The 21,367-nt window shown below is 62.3% G+C and overlaps 3 protein-coding genes across 3 annotated transcripts; 2 read left to right on the top strand and 1 right to left on the bottom strand.

Moving 5' to 3' along the window:
* The first annotated feature begins 107 nt into the window (after positions 1 to 107).
* On the top strand, positions 108 to 4,539 carry TAP1 (transporter 1, ATP binding cassette subfamily B member). Its single transcript, XM_042823903.1, has 11 exons — positions 108 to 224; positions 703 to 805; positions 881 to 1,011; positions 1,084 to 1,289; positions 1,705 to 1,902; positions 2,204 to 2,332; positions 2,425 to 2,610; positions 3,049 to 3,222; positions 3,488 to 3,647; positions 3,719 to 3,855; positions 4,009 to 4,539. Exons 1-11 carry the CDS (start codon positions 134 to 136, stop codon positions 4,246 to 4,248), a joined length of 1,755 nt encoding a protein of 584 aa, XP_042679837.1. The 5' UTR covers positions 108 to 133; the 3' UTR covers positions 4,249 to 4,539.
* A 622-nt stretch (positions 4,540 to 5,161) lies between these two features.
* Positions 5,162 to 7,344, bottom strand: LOC122163069 (class I histocompatibility antigen, F10 alpha chain-like). The gene is given in 9 exon segments (XM_042823904.1): positions 5,162 to 5,354; positions 5,512 to 5,544; positions 5,682 to 5,714; positions 5,827 to 5,928; positions 6,003 to 6,135; positions 6,137 to 6,276; positions 6,365 to 6,637; positions 6,866 to 7,129; positions 7,239 to 7,344. Coding segments are annotated over 9 exon segments (1,068 nt in total). The 5' UTR covers positions 7,306 to 7,344; the 3' UTR covers positions 5,162 to 5,331.
* Positions 7,345 to 7,877: 533 nt separating this feature from the next.
* On the top strand, positions 7,878 to 21,361 carry LOC122163067 (complement C4-B-like). The gene is given in 40 exon segments (XM_042823902.1): positions 7,878 to 8,006; positions 8,337 to 8,526; positions 8,772 to 8,949; positions 9,265 to 9,335; positions 9,433 to 9,521; positions 10,038 to 10,120; positions 10,187 to 10,283; positions 10,655 to 10,763; positions 10,916 to 11,039; positions 11,351 to 11,463; positions 11,595 to 11,765; positions 11,889 to 11,978; positions 11,980 to 12,075; positions 12,512 to 12,664; positions 12,666 to 12,698; positions 12,905 to 13,060; positions 13,321 to 13,447; positions 13,592 to 13,663; positions 13,991 to 14,185; positions 14,365 to 14,479; positions 14,553 to 14,623; positions 14,773 to 14,912; positions 15,334 to 15,534; positions 15,820 to 15,871; positions 15,946 to 16,035; positions 16,502 to 16,699; positions 16,950 to 17,025; positions 17,187 to 17,343; positions 17,453 to 17,569; positions 17,986 to 18,151; positions 18,607 to 18,773; positions 18,883 to 19,053; positions 19,259 to 19,318; positions 19,457 to 19,550; positions 19,632 to 19,860; positions 19,946 to 20,036; positions 20,365 to 20,439; positions 20,573 to 20,675; positions 20,774 to 20,863; positions 21,071 to 21,361. Coding segments are annotated over 40 exon segments (4,830 nt in total). The 5' UTR covers positions 7,878 to 7,926; the 3' UTR covers positions 21,211 to 21,361.
* Positions 21,362 to 21,367: the final 6 nt, after the last annotated feature.

Raw genomic sequence — 21,367 nt, 5'->3', positions numbered from 1 at the left:
CGCTTCGACCAATGAGCGGCGCCGCTGCTGCACCGCCTCAGCCAATGAGCGACGCTCTGGTTTCCGAGAAGCTGAGGCCGCTGCCGGGCATTGGGATCGAGGCCGGAGTGGGATCGGGGTCGCGACAGGAGCGATGGGCGCGGGTCGCCGCCTCCTCCTCTCGCTGAGCCCCGAGCGCCGGCGCTGCGCCGCGGTGATCGGTCTGATGGCGGCCTCGGCACTGGGTACGGGGAGGGGGAGTGGGGGTGGGATCGGAGTGGGATTGGGGTTTGAATGAGGGTGGGGTTGTAGTGGGGACGAGGATAAGGGTGGGGATGGGGATGGGATAGGATGGGGATGGAGATAGCCATGGAATAGGGTAGGCAGTGGGAATGGGGTTGGGATGGAATGGGAATGGTGTGGGTTTGGAACTGGGATTGGGTACGAGGGGGTGGGAATACGGAAAGGAATGGGAACTGGGTCTGGGTTTGGGATGGGGATGGAATGGGGACTGAAGATGGGGTGGGAATGGGGATGTGATGGAGTGGGGATGGAGATGGGATTGGGGTGGGGTGGGGGGGGGTGCAGCCAACTGGAGAGCAGCACTTTGGGGGTTCCCCTCTGAGATTTGGGGGTGCAGCACCAAATTGGGGGTGCAGCACAGAACTTCCAGGGCACCGTCCCTTGGGGGGTCCCCGTGCCCTGACCCTGCTGCGGTGACAGGCGAGATGGCTGTGCCCTACTACATGGGACGTGCCAGCGACTGGGTGGCCCGCGAGGACGAGCTGGCGGCCATCCTACCCATGGTGCTGCTGGGCCTCAGCAGGTATTGGCACGGGGGGGGGACGTGGTGTGAGCGGAGGGCAGCACGGGACCCCCTGACACCTCACTGCCACCACAGCGCTGTCACCGAGCTGGTGTGCGATGTGACCTTCGTGGGGACGCTGAGCCGCACGCAGAGCCGCCTGCAGCGCCGTGTCTTCGCTGCCGTCCTGCGGCAGGACATCGCCGAGCTGCGCGCCGATGGGGCCGGTGAGGGGCACCGGGCTGGGAGGGGACGTGGGGATAAGTTCGGGTGGCACTGATGGTGCTGTCACCCGGCAGGGGATGTGGCCACGCGGGTGACACGGGATGCAGAGGACGTGCGTGAGGCGCTGGGCGAAGCGCTGAGCCTCCTGCTCTGGTATCTGGCACGCGGCGTCTGCCTCTTCGCCACCATGGCCTGGCTGTCCCCGCGCATGGCGCTGCTCACCGCGCTGGCGCTGCCGCTGCTGCTGGCCCTGCCCAGGGCTGTGGGGCACTTCAGGCAGGTATGGGCTGCTGTCTGCACCTCCACGTGCCTTTGGTCACCACCACGTGCCCGTTGTGCCATTCATGTGCCTGGTGTCACCATCACATACTCATTGTCCTCTCCATGTGCCCACTGTCCTCTCCATGTACCCACCATCCTCCTGCCTGTTGTCCCCTCTGTGTGACCATTGTCCCTCCACGTGCCCCCCCGCCCGTTCCATGTGTCCGCTATCCCTGCCATGTGCTCACTATTCCTTATGTGTGACCGTTGTCTCCTCCACATCAGTACTGTCCTCTGCACATCCCCACCTCTGTGCACCCACCATCCCCTTCACGTCCCCTCCATCCTTTTCACTCTACCACCATACATGCACTGTCCCCTCCCCAGCCCCCATTCCCCTTCCACCCGCCCTGCAGTGACACTGCTGTCCCCAGGCCCTGGCACCACAGATGCAGAAGGCGCAGGCCCAGGCTAGCGAGGTGGCAGTGGAGACTTTCCAAGCCATGGCCACCGTGCGCAGCTTCGCCAACGAGGACGGGGCGGCTGCGCACTACCGGCAGCGCCTGCAGCAGAGCCACCGCCTGGAGAAGAAGGATGTGGCCCTCTACACCGTCTCTGTGTGGACCAGCGGTGTACGGGATGGAGTGGCTCAATAGCATGGGGATTTGATGGGATGGGGTTGGGGGACGTGGGGATGTGATGGCATTGGGATGTCAGGAGATGGGGACAGCATGCTGAGGGGCTGGGGGCCATAATGGCACGGGGGTGGCAGGGAAAATGATGGCATGGGGACTGTGGGATGTGGATATGATGGCACAGGGACATCAGGATGTGGCAGGCACAACATTGACAGCATGGGGAGGTGACAGAGTGGGGCTGGGAACTTGGTGTCCCATGGGGAGGTGTCCCCTGGTGACCTCATGGCATCCTCAGTTCTCAGCGTTGGCCCTGAAGGTGGGGATCCTCTACTATGGGGGGCAGCTGGTGGCTGCAGGGACCGTCAGCACTGGGGACCTTGTCACCTTCCTCCTCTACCAGATGCAGTTCACTGATGTTGTGGGGGTGAGCCAGAGGGGATGCCCACGTCCCCGTGTCCCCACGTCCCCCCGCCACATCCCCTTGCCCTCCCGGCTGTATCACCGCGCTGTCCCCAGGTCCTGCTCCGCTATTACCCCACACTGACAAAGGCTGTGGGCTCTTCGGAGAAGATCTTTGAGTTCCTGGACCGGGAGCCACAGGTTGCACCCTCGGGGACAGTGGCACCCAGTGACCTGCAGGGCCACCTCCAGCTGGAGGACGTCTGGTTCTCCTACCCTGGGCGCCAGGAGCCCGTCCTCAAGGTGGGCACAGGGGACATGGGGACGTGGTGGCACAGTGTGACAGGTGTGGGGACAGTGGTGTAATACAGGGACACAGGAACATGATGGTCAGGGCGTGAGGATATGAAACAAGGAGATGCATGGAGGGGATGGTATGGGGGTGTCGCAGAGGAACACGAGGACGTGGCATTGAGGGCGCAGGGACACGGCGCATGGTTGGGATGTGGCATGGGGACATGATGAGTGACACAGAGACATGGTGGGGAGGGCATGGTGTGTAGATGTGGTACCAGAGGTGTGGAAACAAAACAAGGGATCCGGAGGGGAGGGGGGGGGGGGGGGGGAGGGGAGGGGGTGTGTGGGGGGGGAGAGCAGGGACAGAAGGACACAGCAGGAAGGCCTTGGGGCCATGAAGAGGTGGGTACAGGGACACCGTGGTTGTGACATCTGTGTCCCCAGGGCGTATCGCTGGAGCTGCGCCCTGGGGAGGTGCTGGCACTGCTGGGACCCCCGGGTGCAGGGAAGAGCACTCTGGTGGCCCTGGTGTCACGCCTGCACCAGCCCACGGCCGGGCGCCTGCTGCTGGACGGCCACCCCCTCCCCAGCTACCAGCACTCCTACCTGTGCCGCCAGGTGAGTCACCACATGTCCCCATGGCTCCTGGTTGTCCCCGTGGGTCACCGAGTGTCATTGCACATCAGCAGGCATCCTCGTTGGGTCACCAGATGTCTGGGTCCCCAGCCATCACCATCGTGTTCCCCAGTGTTCCAGCCAAGTCCCCAGCCATCCTTGCTGTGTCCCCAGCCATGTCCTCAGGTGTCCCTGATACATCCCCAGCCATCCCCATCACCTCCACTGCTGCATCCCCGCTGTGTCCCCGCTGTTCCTCCCACTGCAGGTGGCCGTGGTCCCCCAGGAGCCGCTGCTCTTTGCCCGCTCGCTCCACACCAACATCTCCTATGGGTTGGGGTGCTGCAGCCGGGCGCAGGTGACAGCAGCTGCCCGCAAGGTGGGCGCCCACAACTTCATCACCCACCTGCCCCAAGGCTACGACACAGGTACGGTGTTCCTGCTCCATTCCGTGCCCCCTGTAGGGTTCCCTCACATCCTGACCCCCCTATCCCCGCAGAGGTGGGCGAGTTGGGAGGACAGCTCTCCGGGGGGCAGCGGCAGGCGGTGGCCATTGCCCGTGCGCTGCTGCGGGACCCCCGCATCCTCATCCTCGATGAGCACAGCAGCGCCCTGGACACTGAGTGCCAGCAGCAGGTGGGATGTCCCCCATGTCCTCCATGTGCCCACATCCCCCTCAGCCCTGCGTTCCCTCAGTCTGCACTCCGTTCCCCATGGTCCCCACCCTTGGAGGCCCTCAGTCCCTGGCTGTGGCTGGGGACATCCCACTGACCAGTTCTCCTCCCATAGGTGGAACAGGAGATCCTCGCAGCCAGAGGGTCGGGGCGTGCAGTGCTGATGGTGACGGGCCGGGCAGCCCTGGCAGCGCGGGCACAGCGGGTGGCTGTGCTGGATGGGGGAGAGGTGCGCCAGCAGGGACCCCCCCACGAGGTGCTGCACCCCGGAAGCCCCATGTGGCACCTGCTGCAGGACTGGGGACAACAGGGAGCACCAAGGAAGGGGGACAGAGGGAGTGGGGATGAGGGATAGCAAGAGTTATGGATGGGGACGGCAGAGGGTGGGGGCAGTGGGAGGTGGGATGGGGACACTGAGCATTGGGACTGAGAATGGGGACACTTAGGGTGGAGGTGGGGACACCAGGACAGTGACAAAGGACCACAAGAGCTGTGCCATGGGCACACGGATGCTGAGCCGGGCACACTGCCATATCATTGCTGTATGACACACAATGGCCACTGCACAGACAGCAGTGTCACTGAGTGCCAGCAGGGCTGGGGGTGTGACACAGAACCGGGAATAAAGCTGCATGTTTGTACCCAGGGGTGTTGTGTTGGGATCTCATGGTGCGGAATCCTGGGGCTATAGGAAGTGCAGGGAGAGTGAGGGACCCCCAGATTCCCCACACCCTCAGCGGAAAAATCAGAGCCCCCAGCAACACCCAGACAGGAGGAAAGAAACCAGGAGAGGGCAGGAGGACAGCGGAACAACCATATTTATTTGAGTGTAGGGCACAATGTGGGGAGTACACAGAACCGCAGGGACAGGGGCACAGCAGGGACACGAATTTGGGGAAGGGAGGGATGAGTGATGTGGACTGGGCAAGGGTGAGGATTAGAGGCAGCAGGATGGGGGCAGGGAGGAAGTGCTGCAGGACACCCAGCTGGGGGCACAGGGGGAATAGATGCAGGGACAGCGGGGAGGAGGAGCAAGGAGATCCCAGTACACAGGGATGGCATTGGGAAAACCAGAGCTCGTCCAGGACAGGGAGCAGGCAGCCATCAGCACGGGGTCACAGAGGGGAGGGGAAACATGGGGGGAGTGAGCAGCAGGTGGAGCAAAGCAGCAGGGCAGCAGGTGCTCAGCACCCTGAGCAGCCAAACCTGGACACAGCCCTCTCACCACCCCATCCCCAACCACAGCATGGAGCACACGGCAGACAAGCTGAGCACAGAACGCTCATCAGTTTATTTCACAGGAAGCAGTGCAAGCAAAGCTAACAGTCAGCATTGAAAGCAGAGGGGGAGGTGTGAGGTTGAGAGGATGGGGCTGTGTCCACCACCAACCCAAACGCTGGTGGGGACAGCCTTCCCCTTGCAGGCTGAAGCACAGCACTCAGATGACGGGGCAGTCGCTCCCTGTGGGGATGAGAAGAGATGGTGTCCCATGGGACTGCATTCCCATCCCAACCTCTGTTCCGGGGGTCTCCCTGCAGAACCCCAGCACAGCCCAGCCCTGGGGGCAGAACCACAGAGAGTACAGGGATCCCTCCCAACCCCCAGCCCCACACCGCACCTGTGGCTGAGCCGTTGGATCCACCATCCTTTGCTGTAAGGGAAAAACAGCCATGAGCCCCCCCTGCACTCACTATGGGGCATGGAGCAGCCCCAAGCACCAGGAATGGGAACTTGGGAGAAAACAGGGGCCCCAGGACCGCCCTGGCACCAGGCAGCCTCATCACTCACCAGAAGCAATGCTGTAGCCCTTCTCTTTCTTCCCTGTACACAGAGTGATGTGTCAGCACAGGTTCACAGCCAGGATAGGGGCTCCTAAGGGGACCTCAGATCCCCCCACAGCCCCCGCTGTCCTCCTGCACTCCTCTGCTTTTACCTGCACGGCTTCTGTAGATGGCGAATCCAACAACAGCCGCGATGGCCACAATGGCAACAATCACCCCCACCACGATGGCGACCAGGTTGGACTCTGACGGCTCTGGGGGAGAGTGGGGTCGTCAGCAGGGGAAGGGGCAGCCCGGAGCCCCCCAGCCCCAACAGCACCTCACTCACCCCACGAGTAGAGGCCGGGTTCCTGCAGGCTGTTGTGCTGCACGCGGCACTGGTACTTGTCCCTGTCCTCCGGCCGCGCATCGATGGTGACCCAGGTGTGGTAGGTGCCATCGCTGTTGGGCGCGACGCCCCCCCGTGTGGGTGTCCTGGTGCTGCACTGCGCCGTCCTTCATCCACTCGACGACGATGGGCCGCGGGTAGAAGCCGTGAGCGCGGCAGGACAAGGTCAGCACCCCGTCGGCCTCCTTCCCCCACACTCGCACCTCGGGCCGCTCTGCGGGCGGGCGGCAGTGAGGGCCGAGCTGAGCTCCCCATGCTGAGCCCCCGCCCCACCTCCAGCCCCACACCGCAGCCCCCCTCACCTCTCCTGCCCAGCTCTGCCTTCCCGTGCTCCACGTATCTCCGCAGCCACTCCACACAGATTTCCTCCAGGTAATTCTTCCACCTCTCAGCTTCACTCACTTCCTCCCATTTCCTCTTGGTGGGAACTGCCTCTGGAACTGCCGCAATGAACGTCATCCTGTCTTTGTCGAAGGCGATGAAGTCTCTCCCATCATAGGCATTCTGATAATACCCCCGGGTGGTGTTGTCCTCAAGAATGTCACAACCGTACATCCGCTGCCGTGTGTGAGACCCTGAAACACAGCCGGGCAGGGGATGAGGGGCCCCTCCAGCTCCGGGGTCCCACTGCAGTGGGGAAGGGTTGGGGTCCCCCGCGACGCGGCACCCCGAGCTCGGTGCGGCTGTGACGGGCAGCGCCGGCACGGTGCCGCCGGGCAGGGCCAGGCCTGGGGGGCGCGGGCGGCACTGCGCCATGGAGCCCCGCCCCGCACCCACGGAGCCGCGGCCCCGGCCGTGCTCACCGCCGCTCTGGTTGAAGCGTTTCGGTACATTGTCCAGGTTCCAGCGGTCAGTCTGCTCAGCGCTCTGTCCGATCTCCGTCTGTCCGTCCCAGTACTGCTGGTCCATGTTGGCCGCCATCCACTCGGTGCGGGGCACGAACCTCCGCGCGGTGCTGTCATAGTGCACGAAGATCTCGCCGTCCACGTACCCCACAACCACGAACCAGGGCAGCCCGGTGCCGGGATCCGTCATCGCGGTGTCAAAGTACCGCAGGGAGTGCGGCTCTGCGGGGCCGGAGCGCAGCGGGGCCGTGAGCCGCGGGTGGGGGTCCCACGGGCACAGCCCCGGGCTGGGGTTAGGGGCAGGGAGGGGTCCCGGTCCGGCCGCACTCACCGCCCGCTGCCCCGCACGCGGCGCCGAGCAGCAGCAGCGCCAGGCCCAGGGCCCCGCACGGCCCCATCTCTGCGCACCGCTCCGCGCCCCGCACCGCTCCTTCGGCTTTTTGGACTCCCCAGCACCGCCCCGCGCCCCCATTGGTTCCTCCGCCTCCACCCCGCCAATGGCGGATGGGAGCATGCGTGACGTCACCGGGCGCCAGGCAGAATGCGCTTCTGCAGGTTGTGAAGCGAAAGCGAAAGTGCTGAGTGGGGGAGGAGAGGGGCGCGGTGTGGGAACCCCCCGGGCCTCGGAGCAGCGGGGAACTCGGCTGTGTCCCCACGGGGCCATGTCCCACCCCCAGGGGAGAGGGCCGAGGGTTTCTGTCGGCGAGACGGGGCAGTGGAGGAGAAATCATCCTCCATTCCATTCAAGGAGTTGTTTGGGGGGGTCGCGTCCATAGGGTCAGCGGCTCCGTGTCCTGGTGGGGGCGGTGACAGTGGTGTCCCCCAGGGCTCCCTTTGGGATCTGTGTCATTTCCCCGCAGCACCGCCCCGCACCGCTTCCCCACATCCACGTGGGCCCAGCTGAGGTCGATGCCCTCAGGGTCTGCAGGTGGGCCTTGTTGTCTGCCTCCCGTTAATGATTGATCCCAACCCCGCTGCCCCTGCATTGCTACCCCCATCTGCCCCACACCGCCAGAGCCATGGGGCCTCGCTGGGCCTTCAGCCTCTTCTTCCTCCTCTTCCTCATTCCCTTAATGGATGGCAGCTCCCAGGACCCTGAGTATGGGGTTTTGTGGGTTGGGGTTGGGGTAGCTATGGGGTTGGGGTTGGTTGTGGGGTAGTTATGGGACTACGAATGTCTTGCAACGTCTGTGAGGGACTATGGGGCACTGTTGGGGCTGGGGGCAGCTATAGGATTGTGATGTGATGGAGCCTGGTGGGATTGAGGGAGATTTCTGCATGGTTGAGGGGGTTATGGGGCCAGAGCTGGGGGGGTTTCCTCTGGGGTCTGGGAGGAACTATGGACCTAAGGAGTATCTGCATGCTTATGGGATCTGGGAGGGCTTATGGAGCAGCTATGGGGCTGGTGGCTCAAGCAGTGTTCCCTCAGGTTGGTGCTGGTGGCCCCCCGGCGCATGGCCCTGGGGACCCCCATGGGGCTGTTGGTGGCAGCTGTGGGGCCGGTGACAGGGACGGTGACTGCATGGGCTGAGGGGGACCGTGGGGCTGGGCCCTGCGCCCTCCCAGCCCCTTTTGCCCTCACACCCCATAACAACTTCAACCAGCTCCTGCACATTGAGGTATGGGGACACTGGGATGTGGGGGGATGTCCCTATGGAGCAGATGGACTCTGGGGTGTTCCTGTGGGGTGAGGGGATTGGGGACACCCCCGTGGCACGCAGGGACATGTGCACCCTTGGGTCCCCTCCTGCCATGTCACCCACGTCACCTCACATCTCCTTCCCCAGAGCTCCCATTTCCCTAGAGCTCCCCCTTTATCCCCATAACCCAAATGTCTCCTGCTGCGTCCCTATGTCCCCTGCAGGTCACCCCAGTGCAGGCTGAGCGCTGTGGGGCTCTGTGGGGTCGGGGGCTGCTCCTAGAGGCCCACAGCCCCAACCTGACCCCCCCCATCACCCGGAGTCTGCATGTGGCCCTGGGGGGGCCAAGGGGTCACCTCATTGTGCAGACGGACAAACCTCTCTATGCCCCCCGACAGACAGGTGAGTGCCCCCAATCCACCTGGAGGGCCCCCCAACCCTAAAGCATCCCTCATCTGCCCACGATTCTCCCCCCAGTGCTCCAAATGCTCCAACTCCCCTAAATAAACCCCAAAATTTTCCCCAAATCCCCTCCAAATCTACCATGAATTCCCCAAATTCCCCCAAACCCACCCATTTTCACCCTACATTGACCCATTTCCTCCAAATTCACCCCAACGCACCACGAATGCCCCTGTCACCCAAAGCCCCCCAAATACACTCTAAATGCCTAAATCCATAACCCCCACCTGTCCCCATTTGTCTCTTTGTCCCCAGTGCGTTTCCGGGTCTTCTCCATGGACCCTGACCTACAGCCGAACCCTGAACCCGTCCTGGTCACCATCACGGTAAAGGCCCTATAAGGCTGGGGCTGTGGGTAACCCTGTGGGGTTTGGGTGGCCCTACAAGTCTGGGTTCTCACCTTGTACCTCCATGTCCCCCCAGAACCCATTGGGTGCACGAGTGCGGGAGGTGCAGCGGGTGCCCCTGGACACGGTGCTGAGTGACCAACTGGTGCTGCCTGACATCGCCCTGTGAGTGGGGCTATAGGGGGCAACGGGGGGCCATGGGGTGGGACGGGGGGCTGTGGGGATTTGGGGCTACAGGGGCTGCAGATGGGCCAAAGTAGTGGGGTTACTGGGGCATTATAATGGCCATAGAAGCTACAGGGGGTTGTGGGGAGCTACAGGACACCATAGGGGTGATAGGCACTATGGGGGAATACAGGGCTGGGGCTGTAGGGGGTTTGGGGGAACTGTAGGTCACCTTAAGGGCTATAGGGGTCTACAGGGGTTGTAGGTGGATATGGGGGACCATAAGGGCCTTAGGGACTCTGAGAAGCTGTAGAATATAGGAGCCAAAAGGGCTCTGGAGGGCTCTAGAGGTCCACAGGGGTCTATGAGGAGGGCTATAAGGGACTATAGGGTCTATAGAAGACCGTAGCAGGAGCCTATAGGGAACCACAAGAGCCATACAGGGTTGTGGGAGGCTATAGGACACCAGAGGGATCCTATGGGAGCCATAGGGTCACCATGCCCCTGTGTCCCCAGCCCAGGGACATGGCGCATACGGGCACAGTTGGCCGCCAGTCCCAGCACCAACGGCTCCACCGCCTTCGAGGTGCGCAAATATGGTGAGTGGGGTCCGGGGGGTCCCTGCTGTGCCCCCATACCCCCCATAACCCCATTGTTGTCCCCAGTGCTGCCTGGCTTTGAGGTGCGCATCCGCCCCGAGCGTGGCTTCGTTGTGCTGAGTGACCCCGAACCAGCCCCACTGCGCATCCACCTGCACATCCAGTACGGGACCCCTGGAGATAAAATCCCCCCAAATCCCCATCTAAATCCTACCCAAATCCCAAATCCCACCTGGTCCCCCACAAATTCCAGCCAAAAATTTCCATCCGTCTTCTCCCAAATCCCTTCCAGCTCTTCTGAATTCCCCCAATTCCCCTCCAATCCACCCTAAATCAGTGGCCCTGATGTCATTTGGGGTCAATCCTTCACCCTACAACCTTTGGGTTCCCCCAGCCCTATTGACCCCTGGGGCACCTTGACCCTATTAACTTTTGGGATCTCTCCCTTTGACCTTTTTGGCCTTTGGGATCCACCCCCCTGACCCTATTAACTGCTGGGGACCTCCTGACCCCACTGACCCTTTGGACCCCCAGATTCCCAGATGGAGCGCCGGTGTGGGGCCGTGCACAGCTGCGTGTGGGGCTGCGGGATGCCGGGGGCCGGGGGGGTCGCTTCCTGCGGGGCTTGGAGCAGCAGTGCCAGGTGAGACCCCAAAACCTACGGGGGGTTGACCCCGCCCCTTTCCATAACCCCGCCCCTTTCCATTACCCCACCCTTCCCATAGCCACACCCCTTTCTCATAACCACGCCTCCTTATCCATAGCCACTCCCCTTCTCACTATCCCCGCCCCCAGGTTACAGAAGGCCACGCCTCCCTGGAGGTGTCCCCGGTGGGCGTGGCCAAAGCGGTGGGCGTGGCGCTGACCGACCTGCAGGGGGCGCAGCTGCGCCTGGCGGTGGGCGTGGTCGAATCGGCAGGTGGGCGGGACTTCGGAAAAGGGGGCGGGACCTGAAAGCTTTTGGGGTCCCAGAGGGGTTTTTGGGGTCGCAAAAGGGTTTTGGAGTCTTGTGGAGGCTTTGGGATTTCAAAGGGGTTTTCGAGGGTTCCAGGAAGATTTTGGGGTCCCTCGAGGATTTTGGGGACCCCTTCTTGTCTCAGGGGGATTTGGGATCCCGAAGTGGGGGTGAGGCCACGAAGGGGGCGTGGTCACAGAAACGGGCGTGGCTACGGGGTGGGCGTGGTCAGAGGGCGTTGTGAGGAGGAGGCGTGGCCTGACGGTGTCCCGCAGGGGGGGAACTCGTGGAGCGGGAGCTGCTGGTGCCGCTGGTCCGGTCCCAATGGGCGCTGCAGCTGCAGAGGAGCGCGCGGTTCTTCGTGCCCGGAGCGCCCTACACCCTCGTGGTGAGCAAATCTGCGCGTGACTGTGCAGAGGGGTGCAGATGTCTACGTGTTCAGGGCGCGCTTTTGCATTCTTGTGCGAGGCCGTGCGCATGCTCTGTTCTCACCCGGTGCGTGCTATGGTGCTCCCGCAGGGCCGGGTGCTGCAGGCTGGGGGAGGCGCAGCTCCGGGGGTCCCCGTGAGAGTCACGGTGGGGGTGACCGGAGCCCCCGCACCGCCCCTCATAGAGCTGCGGGCGGACAACAGCGGGGACATCACTGTCCCCATCAATGTCCCCAAAGGAGCCACCAGGATGGAGCTGAGCGTGAGTGGGGACAGATGTGGGAACACAGGGTGGGGGATATGGGGACATGGGAACGTGGGGATGTGGGATGTGTAATATGGGACTTGGGCTCTCCAAGCACTGTGGTGTCTGTGGGACCCTCAGGTGGAAGCAGGACAGCCCGGTGTCCCCCCAGCGCGGGCACAGCTGTTGGTGACCCCGATGGCGGCGGTGTCTGGGCGGTTCCTGGTGCTGGGGGGGTCCCCGCGGGTCGCTCCATCCTGGGGAAGAGCTGCGGCTGCAGCTGCACCATGTGGGGCCACCCCCTGCCCCGCAGCGCTTCCACCTCCTGGTGAGCTCCAGCACTTCTGTGCTGTGTTGCACGCTGTGTGTGCTCTGTTGCGCGTTGCCTGTTGCACGCTGTGTTTTGCGTGTTCTGTGTCACACATTGTGTGCACATGGTGCCATGTGTGCATTGTGTGTTGTTACACGTTGCACGTTTGCTGTATGTTTTGTGTGCATGTTGCAGCGTGTGTGTGTGTGGGTTGCCTGCCCTGATGCATTGGCGTGGCATGCATTGTGTTGCATGCTGCACTGCACACGTGTCACTTGCATGTTGCATGCCCAGCTGCACATCGGATGTGTGTCATGCATGTTATGTTGCACACAGCTTCTCACGCATGCTGCATGTCCCACGTGTGTTTGCACGTTGCACGTGAGTTGCACGCTAGGCATGCACACTGCACTGCATGCCATGCCCGGTGTCACACATCCCCATGTCTCTGCAGGCAATGGCCCGTGGGAGGGTGGTGGTGGCCCACACGGTGGCCTCCCAGGTGCCACTGACGGAGGTGGCACTGCCGGTGACAGCAGACATGGCCCCATATCTACACGTGGTCGCCTTCTTCCTGAGTGGGGGAAATGTGGTGGCTGCCTCGTGGGGGGGGGGCTGTGCGGGGGGGCTGTGATGAGCAGGTGGGTGTACTGGGGGGCTGGGGAGGCTGGGGGGGCTGGGAAGAAGTGGGAAGGACTTGGGAGGACTGGGAGAGACTGGGTGTGCTGGGGGAACTGGGAAGAACTGGGTTAACTGGGACATACTAGAAGTGCTGGGAGGGACTGGGAGCACTGGGAGCTCTGGTGGCACTGGGAGCACTGGGACATACTGGGATCCATGGCTGCAGGTGCAGGTGAAGGTCCCTCCTCGCGGGACCACCCTGCGACCTCAGGACCCACTGACGGTGATGGTGACAACGGAGACTCCAGTGACAGTGGCCATTGGGGCCATCGACACTGCAGTGCTGAGCCTGGAGCCACGGCACCGCCTGAACGCTGCCAAGGTGACCCCAAATCCCTCAGACACCAAATCCCTCATCCCCCAAACCTTCAGTGACCCCCAAGCCCCCCCAGATTGGGGATGTCCCAAATCTTTGCACACCACAAAACCCAAAGCCCCGACACTCAGAGCCCTGAGATCTCCCCCAAACTCTCAGGATCCCCCAAATCCCTGTGACCCTTTAGGGCTGCCTGGAGGAAATGGGGCCATGTGGCCATGTTGGGGATATTTGGGGACGGGGGGTGACGCCATTCTGTGTCCCAGGTGGAGGCGGCTCTAGGCAGCAGCGATTTGGGGTGCAGCCCTGGGGGCGGCCCTGATGCCATTGGGATCTTTGGGGCTGCAGGGCTCGTGCTGGGACTGCAGGGTGGCAGCCCCACAGTGCAGGCAGGTGAGTGGGGACGGGGACATGGAGGGGTACAGGGAGATATGGGACACGGGGATGTGGGAATATGGCAAGGTACTGATATGAGGACATTGAGATTTGGGGACGTGGGGCCATGAGGACACGGTGACGGGGCTCTCCCCACCACAGCCCCCCACTGTCCCCCTGCCCCCACCCGCCAACGCCGCTCTCTGGAGCTGCTGAAGCTGCTGGAGGAGAAGGGTGAGTGCCTGATGTCCCCATGTCACCCCATCCCTGTGTCCCAGTGTCTGTCTCTGTCTCTCCCATCGCCATGTCCCTGTGTCACCACATCCCCCTGTCACTTCATCTCCATATCACTGCCTCTGTGTCGCCATGTCCCCACATCACCTCATCCTTATGCCCCCTGGCCGCCCCCAGCCATCAGTGTCCCTATTCCCATTGTGTCCCCACATCTGCCATCTCCTCCCGTCCCCATCTTCATCCCCCTACGCTTTGTCCCCCATCCCTTGGCCCGACCCCATGTGTCCCAGTGGTGCCACCTCCACACATGTCCCCGTGTCCCCGCAGCGGGGCCGTGGCGCGATAACGCGGTGATGTGGCGCTGCTGCCGGGATGGAGCGACCGCGCTGCCCATCCGTGCCACGTGCCAGCAGCGGGGACAGCGGGTGACGACGGCGGGGGGCTGCCGAGATGCCTTCCTGCAGTGCTGTGAGGTGGCACAGAACCTGCGGCGGAGGGGACAGCGTGGGGGATTGGCACGGGGTGAGTGTCAGCAGTGTCCCCATAGCGGGGAGGGGTGGCCATTGGTGATCTCTATTGATGTGGGGACATTCGGATGGGGGATCCCCATGGGGGGTGGCACATGGGGACATCCCACGCCCTGGGATTCCATGACCTGGGATCCCCACATGTAAGGATGTCCCCTGCTGTCCCCATGGCAGTGCTGGAGGCACAGCTGGCAGAGCAGCTGTTGGATGATGATGAGGACGTCCCCACGAGGAGCTTCTTCCCTGAGAGCTGGCTGTGGCAACGCGTCCGTGTCGCCGGCACAGCACGGTGTGTACCTGTGTCCCCATGTCCCCATTCCATGTCCCCATGGCCCAATTTCCCCATGTCCCCATCTCCCCAGGCTCTCAGTGCTGCTCCCTGACTCCATCACTACATGGGAGATTCAGGCAGTCGCCATTGTCCCCGGACACGGTGAGTGTCACCACCCCTCAGTGGCCCTGCGGTGTCCCCCTGACATCCCCATTGTGGTGTCCCCATGTCCCCCCTCTCCCCCACCCCCCGAATGTCCCTGTGTCCCCGCCGTGTCCCTGCGCTGCCCCGCAGTGATGAGGTCCTGGCAGGGCTGTGCGTGGCGGAGCCGCAGCGGGTGACGGTGACGCAGGACGTGCGCGTGGCACTTCGGCTGCCCCCCAGCATCCGTCCCCGAGAGCAGCTGCAGCTGCAGCCCCTCATCCACAGCAGGCTGCCCCGCAGCATCAACGTAAGCCCTATAGAAACCCCCATAGGCACCCCAAAGATACCTCTTTCTCTCCAATAAATACCCTTTTGCTTCCTATAGATAGCTCTCATAGGTACCGCTGTGCTCCATACTTGCCCTGCAGCCCCATATATATCTCTTTCCCTCTAACAGATATACCTTACCCCATAGATACCTTCTTTCTGCCCCATGGTTAACCCCCTGTGCCCCACAGATTACCTTTTCCTTTCAATAGCTGCCTCCTGCTCCTCGTACATCCCCCTCTACCCCACAGATCCCCCCTTAGACACCTGCTACCACTTTTGCCCCATAGATAACCCCCTGTGGCACATGGATACCGATCTTCCCCACTGTCCCATAGTCCCCCACTGTCCCATGGCCACCTACAGCCTAGTGGCATTGGGTGACAGTGATGGTGATGCAGGTGACGGTGACGCTGTCGGCAGTGGAGGGGGTGTGCGCGGCGCTGGATGGGGTCCCCCAGATGTTAGAGCTGCCCCCGGGGCGGGCAGTGGCTGCACCCCTCACCCTGGTGGCCCTCCAGCCTGGGGACATCCCCATCACCGTCACCGCCCGCGGGCCGTGGGGGCTGGGAGACCGCGTCACCCGAGTCCTGCATGTCGAGGTGAGATCAGCGGAGTCCCCTCTGGTCACCTGGGTCACCTCTGGGTTCCCCTGTGCCCTGTGACCTCTTGGACATTGCTGTCCTTGCGGGTCTCTGGTGGTCTTGCATACTGGGATTGTCACTTTGAGGTTCATGGACACCATGTCCCCGTGACTGTGGTGGCCCTGGATATGTTGGTCCTTGTGGGATTTGGGGACACTGGGTCCTCGGTGGCCCTGGGCACTGCATTTGTCCCCTCATGTGTCCCCATGTCCTTGGTGGGAACGGTGCCACCCATTCCTGCAGCCCGAGGGAGAGCTGCACCTGGAGGAGACCACCTACATCCTGGACACAGATGGTGGGTGTGAGGGCTGGGGGACAGTGGGGACATGGGGACGTGGGGCTTGACCCTGTGGTGTGGTGTCCCTGCAGATAAGCGGAGCCGGAGCCTGGAGCTGCCGGGGGATGTCCCTGCTGAGATTGTCCCTGATGGGGATTTCAGCATGAGCATCCGTGTCAGTGGTGTGTGCGGATGGGAACACGGAGTGGGGACATGAGGGTGGGCACAGGGGACATGGGGACGTGGGAGGACATTTGTTGGGGAGATTGATGTCCAGCCCTGATCCTCTCTCTGTCCCTGTGTCCCCATACCCATGTGTGCGGCTGTCTCCTCATGTTGTGCCCCTGTGTGTGTCTCCTGGGTGTCCCCACATGTTCTCACATCCTTATTACATCCCCGTGTCCCCTGTATACAACCCTGTGTACCCCAATGTGTGCCCCTCTGCACATCCCCATGGGTGTCCCAATGTCCCCATGTCCCCCTGCTCATCCCCATCCATGTCCCCATGCCTATCTCACATCCTATCCCCATGTCACATATCCCATATCCCACACCCCTGTGACCCCATATCCCCTTCCATCCCCACACCATCCTATGTTCCCCTTTCCCCACAACATTCCCCATGTCCCCCTGTCCCCCTTGTCTTAGGCCAGGTGCCAGGCTGGGCGCTGCAGGGCGCTCTGGGGGTGGGAGACTCTCTGCTCCGCTCCCCCCGGGGCTGTGGGGAGCAGTCCCTGATGTCAATGGCACCCACTGCTGCTGCTCTGCGGTTCCTGGATGAGAGCGAAGGGTGGGGGCAGCTGCCCCCCGGGCACCGACAGCGTGGCCTCAGAACCCTGCAGCAGGGTGAGCTGTGGGGCTGTGCTTTATGGGGCAGGCTGTGCTTTATGGGGTGGGCTGTGCTCCAAGGGCGCAGTGCTGTATGGGGGATGTAATGAGGTTTGCATTTCTCTATGGTTTGCATTTCTCCTTCATGGCTTGCATTTATCTTTGATGTTTGCAATGGGGTGTGCAGTGCTCTGTGTGGAGGTGCAGTGCTGTGAGGGATATCCCAGGTTGTCTGTGGTGTCCCCAATGGTCTCCAATGTCCCCACAGGCTTTGAGCGGGTGCAGAGCTTCCGCAAAAGTGACGGCTCCTATGGGGCATGGCTGCACCGGGACAGCAGCACCTGGTGAGGGCAGCGGGGATGGTGTGGGGACGTGGGGACAACAGTGGGACATGGGGACATTGGGGTGTGGGGACATGGAGACGTGGGGATGTGAGGACATCACAGGGGCATGAGATGCGGTCCGTGGGGATTTGGGGATGTGGTGACACGGTGTCCTGGCACAGGCTGACGGCTCTGGTGCTGCGTGTGCTGGCCCTGTCCCGGCCCTATTTGCCAGTGGCTGCCAGTGGCCCCGCTGCGTCCCTGCGGTGGGTGCTGGGGCAGCAGCGCCCAGATGGCGCCTTCTTGGAGCACAGGGCTGTGGTGCACCGCGAGATGCAGGTGGGTGACATCCCTGCTGCGTGCAGTGTCCCCGTGCAATGTCCCCTGAAGGTCCCTGCGGACTGTCCCCACATGACGCTGTCTCACCCACTTGTCCCTGTGTCCCCAGGGCGGTGTGGCAGACCCTGGCCCAGAGGCCACCGTGTCGCTGACAGCATTCGTGGTGGTGGCCCTCCATGGTGCCCGCACTCTGCTGCCCCCAGACAGCCCTGAGCTGCCCCTCCTGGTGCGTCCCATATCCCCATCCGGTGTCTTGGTCCCCATACCTTGTGTCCCTTGTGCCCCCATGTCCCACATCCTCACGTCCTTCATATGTCCCCGGTCCCCTCTATGTCCCCCCAGTGTTCCTCCATCTCTCGTTCATCCCTACCCCCCATGTTCCCATATGTCCCATGTCCCCCAGTGTCCCTCAATCCCTCCATATCCCTTACTGTCCCTCAATCCCTCCATATCCCTTACTGTCCCCCATCCCTCCATGTCCCCCCGTCTCCCAGTGTCCCCTCATCCCTCTGTGTCCCCTGTCCCCTGGTGTGCCCCATGTCCCTATATATCCCCATGTCTCCCTAGTGTCCCCCATGTCCATGTCCCCCAGTATCTCCCACGTCTCTTCACGTCTCCACACTCCATGTCCCACTGCCACAGGACAAATCCCTGTCCCGAGCCTCCACGTTCCTACGGGGCCGCGTGGAGCAGTTGGGGACGTATGGGACGGCCATCACAGCCTATGCACTGGCATTGGTGGACACCACTCCTCCGGGGCCGCATCCGGCAGTGGAACGCCTGCGGGGCATGGCCCGGAGCGCCCACGGTGCGTCCCCATGGGGCAGTGGCATTGGATGCCTTTGTCACCATGGGTGGCTCCTGGACCCCTCTGGCCCCTTCTTCAGATTCACTCTCATTCAAATCCTTCAATTTTGTTCTTCCTCAAACTCTTCTTCATATACTTCAAATTCATTCCTATTCAGATTACTCTCCTTCACGTTTGTTCTTCAGATTCTTCTTTGATTTCGTTCTCCTGATTAATTCCTCCTAAAATTAATTCTCGTTCAAATTCCACAAATTTGTTCCACTTCGGATGGGTTCTTCTCCAAAACTGTTCTTCAGATTGACTTTCCTTTGATTTCGTTCTTGTAATTAATTCTTCAGAGTGATTCTTCAAATTCTTCTTCAGATCCATTCTCCACACCCACTCTGGGTCCCCATGACCCCATATGAGCCCCCCGTGACCCCATATGAGCCCCCCGTGACTCCGTCCCCATGCAGGTGGCCGTGCGACCTTCTGGCCATCTGGTGGCCCCGCAGCCACAGTGGAGGCGACGGCTTACGCCCTTCTGGCACTGCTGCAGAGCCGTGACATCGCCGGGGCTGGGAGGGCGGCACGGTGGCTCCGGCAGCAGAGCAATTATGGAGGTGGCTTCCACTCCACTCAGGTGAGGGGGGGGGTTCACGGAGCCCCCTGTGTGCCTTGGTGTGAAGGGGACTCGATCCCCGGGGTCCCCTTTGGTGACTGTGTCCCCAACCTGCTCGGTGTTCCTGCAGGACACGGTGGTGGCCCTGGAGGCGCTGGCCCAGATGTGGCTGCAGTGGGGCCGTGGGAGCACAGCGGGGCTGAACCTGGGGCTCTCCTGGCCGGGGGGTGCCCGGGGGAGGGCTGGTGGCACTCAGGTGACGCTGAAGCCGGGGCTGGAGCCGTTGGAGCAGGAGCTGCAGGTGGGGACGTGGTGGGACGTGGCAGGACATGGGGGATGTGAGGACATAGGGGACGTATCTGGACCTGGTAGGATGTGACATGGAGACATGGTAGGATGGGACATGGTAGGACATGGGGAACGTGGGATGTGGGGGATGTGGTAGGACGTGATCAACACGAGGTTTTGGGGTCCCTGTGTCCTCGCTTTGTCCCCATGTCCCCCAGGTGCCTCTGGGCAGCCCGGTGACAGTGCAGGTGGAGGGACACGGCGAAGGGACGCTGACGGTGGGTGGCTGCATGGACATCGGTGTCACCTCCAAGAGCCGATGTCCCCTCACAACCTCCCCTCACGGTGTTCCCTCATGCTGTCACGGTGTCCTGCTGTCCCATTACAATGTCACGCTGTCCCCCTGCTGTCCCCAGGTGCTCCGCCAGTTCCGCCTGCTGTCACCTCCCAACACCACGTGCCAGGCGCTGCACCTGGAGGTGGCCATCACCGGCCCCATCCTGTACCACGGTGAGGCCCCGCCCCCAAAGACCCGCCCTTTCCTCGCAGGGGGCGTGGCCTCGGCCCTGTTTTGCATACCCCAACCCCCAGCAGATGAGGACGACGAGGACTATGAGGACTACGAGGAGGCGGAGCCTAAAGAGGGGGAGGAGCCTACAGAAGGGGCAGTGCCCATGGAAGGGGCGGGGCCTGTGGAAGGGGAGGGGCAAGCAGATGGCCCCGCCCCACTCAGCCCCATGTCCTTATGGGATGCCCGGAAGCGGCGACGCCGCAGCACGCAGAGCCCTGCCCACGAGGTGGCCTTTCTGGTCTGCTTCCGGTGAGGGGCGGAGCTTCCTGTTCCAGTGGGCGGGGCTTCCTGCTGATAGGCGGTGCTTATTGCTGATGGGCGTGGCCTGTTGCAGGCGGAGCCCAGGGGTGGCACTAACGGGGATGGCGGTGGTGGAGATCTCTCTGCTCAGTGGCTTCTCACCCCATAGGGCAGACCTGGACAAGGTAGGGGCCCGGGGGACTTGGGGGATGTAGGGGAGCTGAGGGGAGTTATGGGGTGTGGGGTTTGGGGTTTGGGGGTGTTGGAGTCGTTGGGGTGTTGGAGTCGTTGGGGTGGCAGAATGTTGGAGTTGTGGCTTATGGGGCTGTTGGGGTTTGAGGTGTTGTGGTTGGGTGTGCTGGAACATCGAGTTGGGGTTGTTGGGGTCGGAGAGTTGGGTCTGAGGATGTTGGGGTGCAGGGCTGTTGAGGTGGAGCTGCTGGGTTGGAGTGTTGGAGTGTTGGATGTGGGTGTTGGGGAGGGACGTATCCGGGTGCTGCTGTCCCACAACAGCTGCGGGATGTGGTGGATCGCTGGATCAGTCACTATGAGCTGGATGGGAACCAGTTGGTGCTGTACCTGGATGAGGTGTGTCCCCCTGTGTCACCCATAACCTCAATGGCCCCGTGATCCTGTATCCCCTATGTCCCTGTCCCCACACCATACCCCGTTCTCCCCACACATCCCCTGTTCCCCCACGTGTTCTCGTTCCTGTCCCCAGGTCCCCCCCGAGCGGCAGTGTCTCAGTTTTGGGGCCACCCAGGAGGTGGCCGTGGGCCACATGCAGCCGGCAATGGCAGCCATCTATGACTACTACGAGCCCGGTGGGCACTCAGTGGGCGGAGCCTAAACGGGTGGGGTCTTGGTGGGTGTGGCCATCGGAGGAGGCGTGGCCCATCTGACCCCTCTGTGCCCCATCCAGGGCAGCGCTGCACCGTCTTCTACAACGCCCCACAAAGGAGCAGCACCATCGCCACACTGTGCTCCCCCAAAATCTGTGAATGCGCCCAAGGTGGGACCCCACTGTGACCCCATTTGTGGGACCCCCATCCAGTGAACCCCTCCACCCAACTTTTGAGGATCTTGGGGTGAAATTATGGGGTTTATGGGGGAACGTGGGGAAGAGACATGCGGGACGTGGAGAGAACTCTCACCGAGAACCTTGTGTTTTGGGGCCCTGATGATGTTGGGGCACCCTACTGATGTTGGGGGTTCCCAGGGGGGTGTCCCCATGCCCAAAGGAGGACACAAGAGGTGACAGCTGATGACCGCCACGACTTTGCCTGTTACAGCCCCCGTGTGGACTATGGTGAGACCCCAAATCACTGCACTTCAGACCTGCTGCATCCCAAACCTTAACTGCCCTAAATTCCATCTGCTGGCCCTGAGCCCCACAGCTGCACGCTGTACCCCACAAGTGACCCCTGAACCCCAAAAGCATTCACTAGGATCCTGTAGTTTTCTCGCCAATTATCCCTCTGACCCCCAAACCCCATAGCTGCCCTATGATGTCCAG

The sequence above is a fragment of the Centrocercus urophasianus genome, unplaced genomic scaffold (genome assembly GCF_019232065.1).
Source record: "Centrocercus urophasianus isolate 14NV4802_14NV808 unplaced genomic scaffold, USGS_Curo_1.0 seq_229, whole genome shotgun sequence".
Lineage (NCBI taxonomy): Eukaryota > Metazoa > Chordata > Aves > Galliformes > Phasianidae > Centrocercus > Centrocercus urophasianus.
Note: the sequence above shows the minus strand (reverse complement) of the source record. Positions and strands in the feature narration are given on the sequence as shown.

Excerpts from the sequence above, each read along its gene's own strand:
- TAP1 (XM_042823903.1), top strand. The coding sequence starts at position 134 with ATGGGCGCGGGTCGCCGCCTCCTCCTCTCGCTGAGCCCCGAGCGCCGG. Across the intron at positions 1,012-1,083 it reads GCTGCGCGCCGATGGGGCCG|GGGATGTGGCCACGCGGGTG; the intron begins GTGAGGGGCACC and ends GTCACCCGGCAG. Across the intron at positions 1,290-1,704 it reads CTGTGGGGCACTTCAGGCAG|GCCCTGGCACCACAGATGCA; the intron begins GTATGGGCTGCT and ends TGCTGTCCCCAG.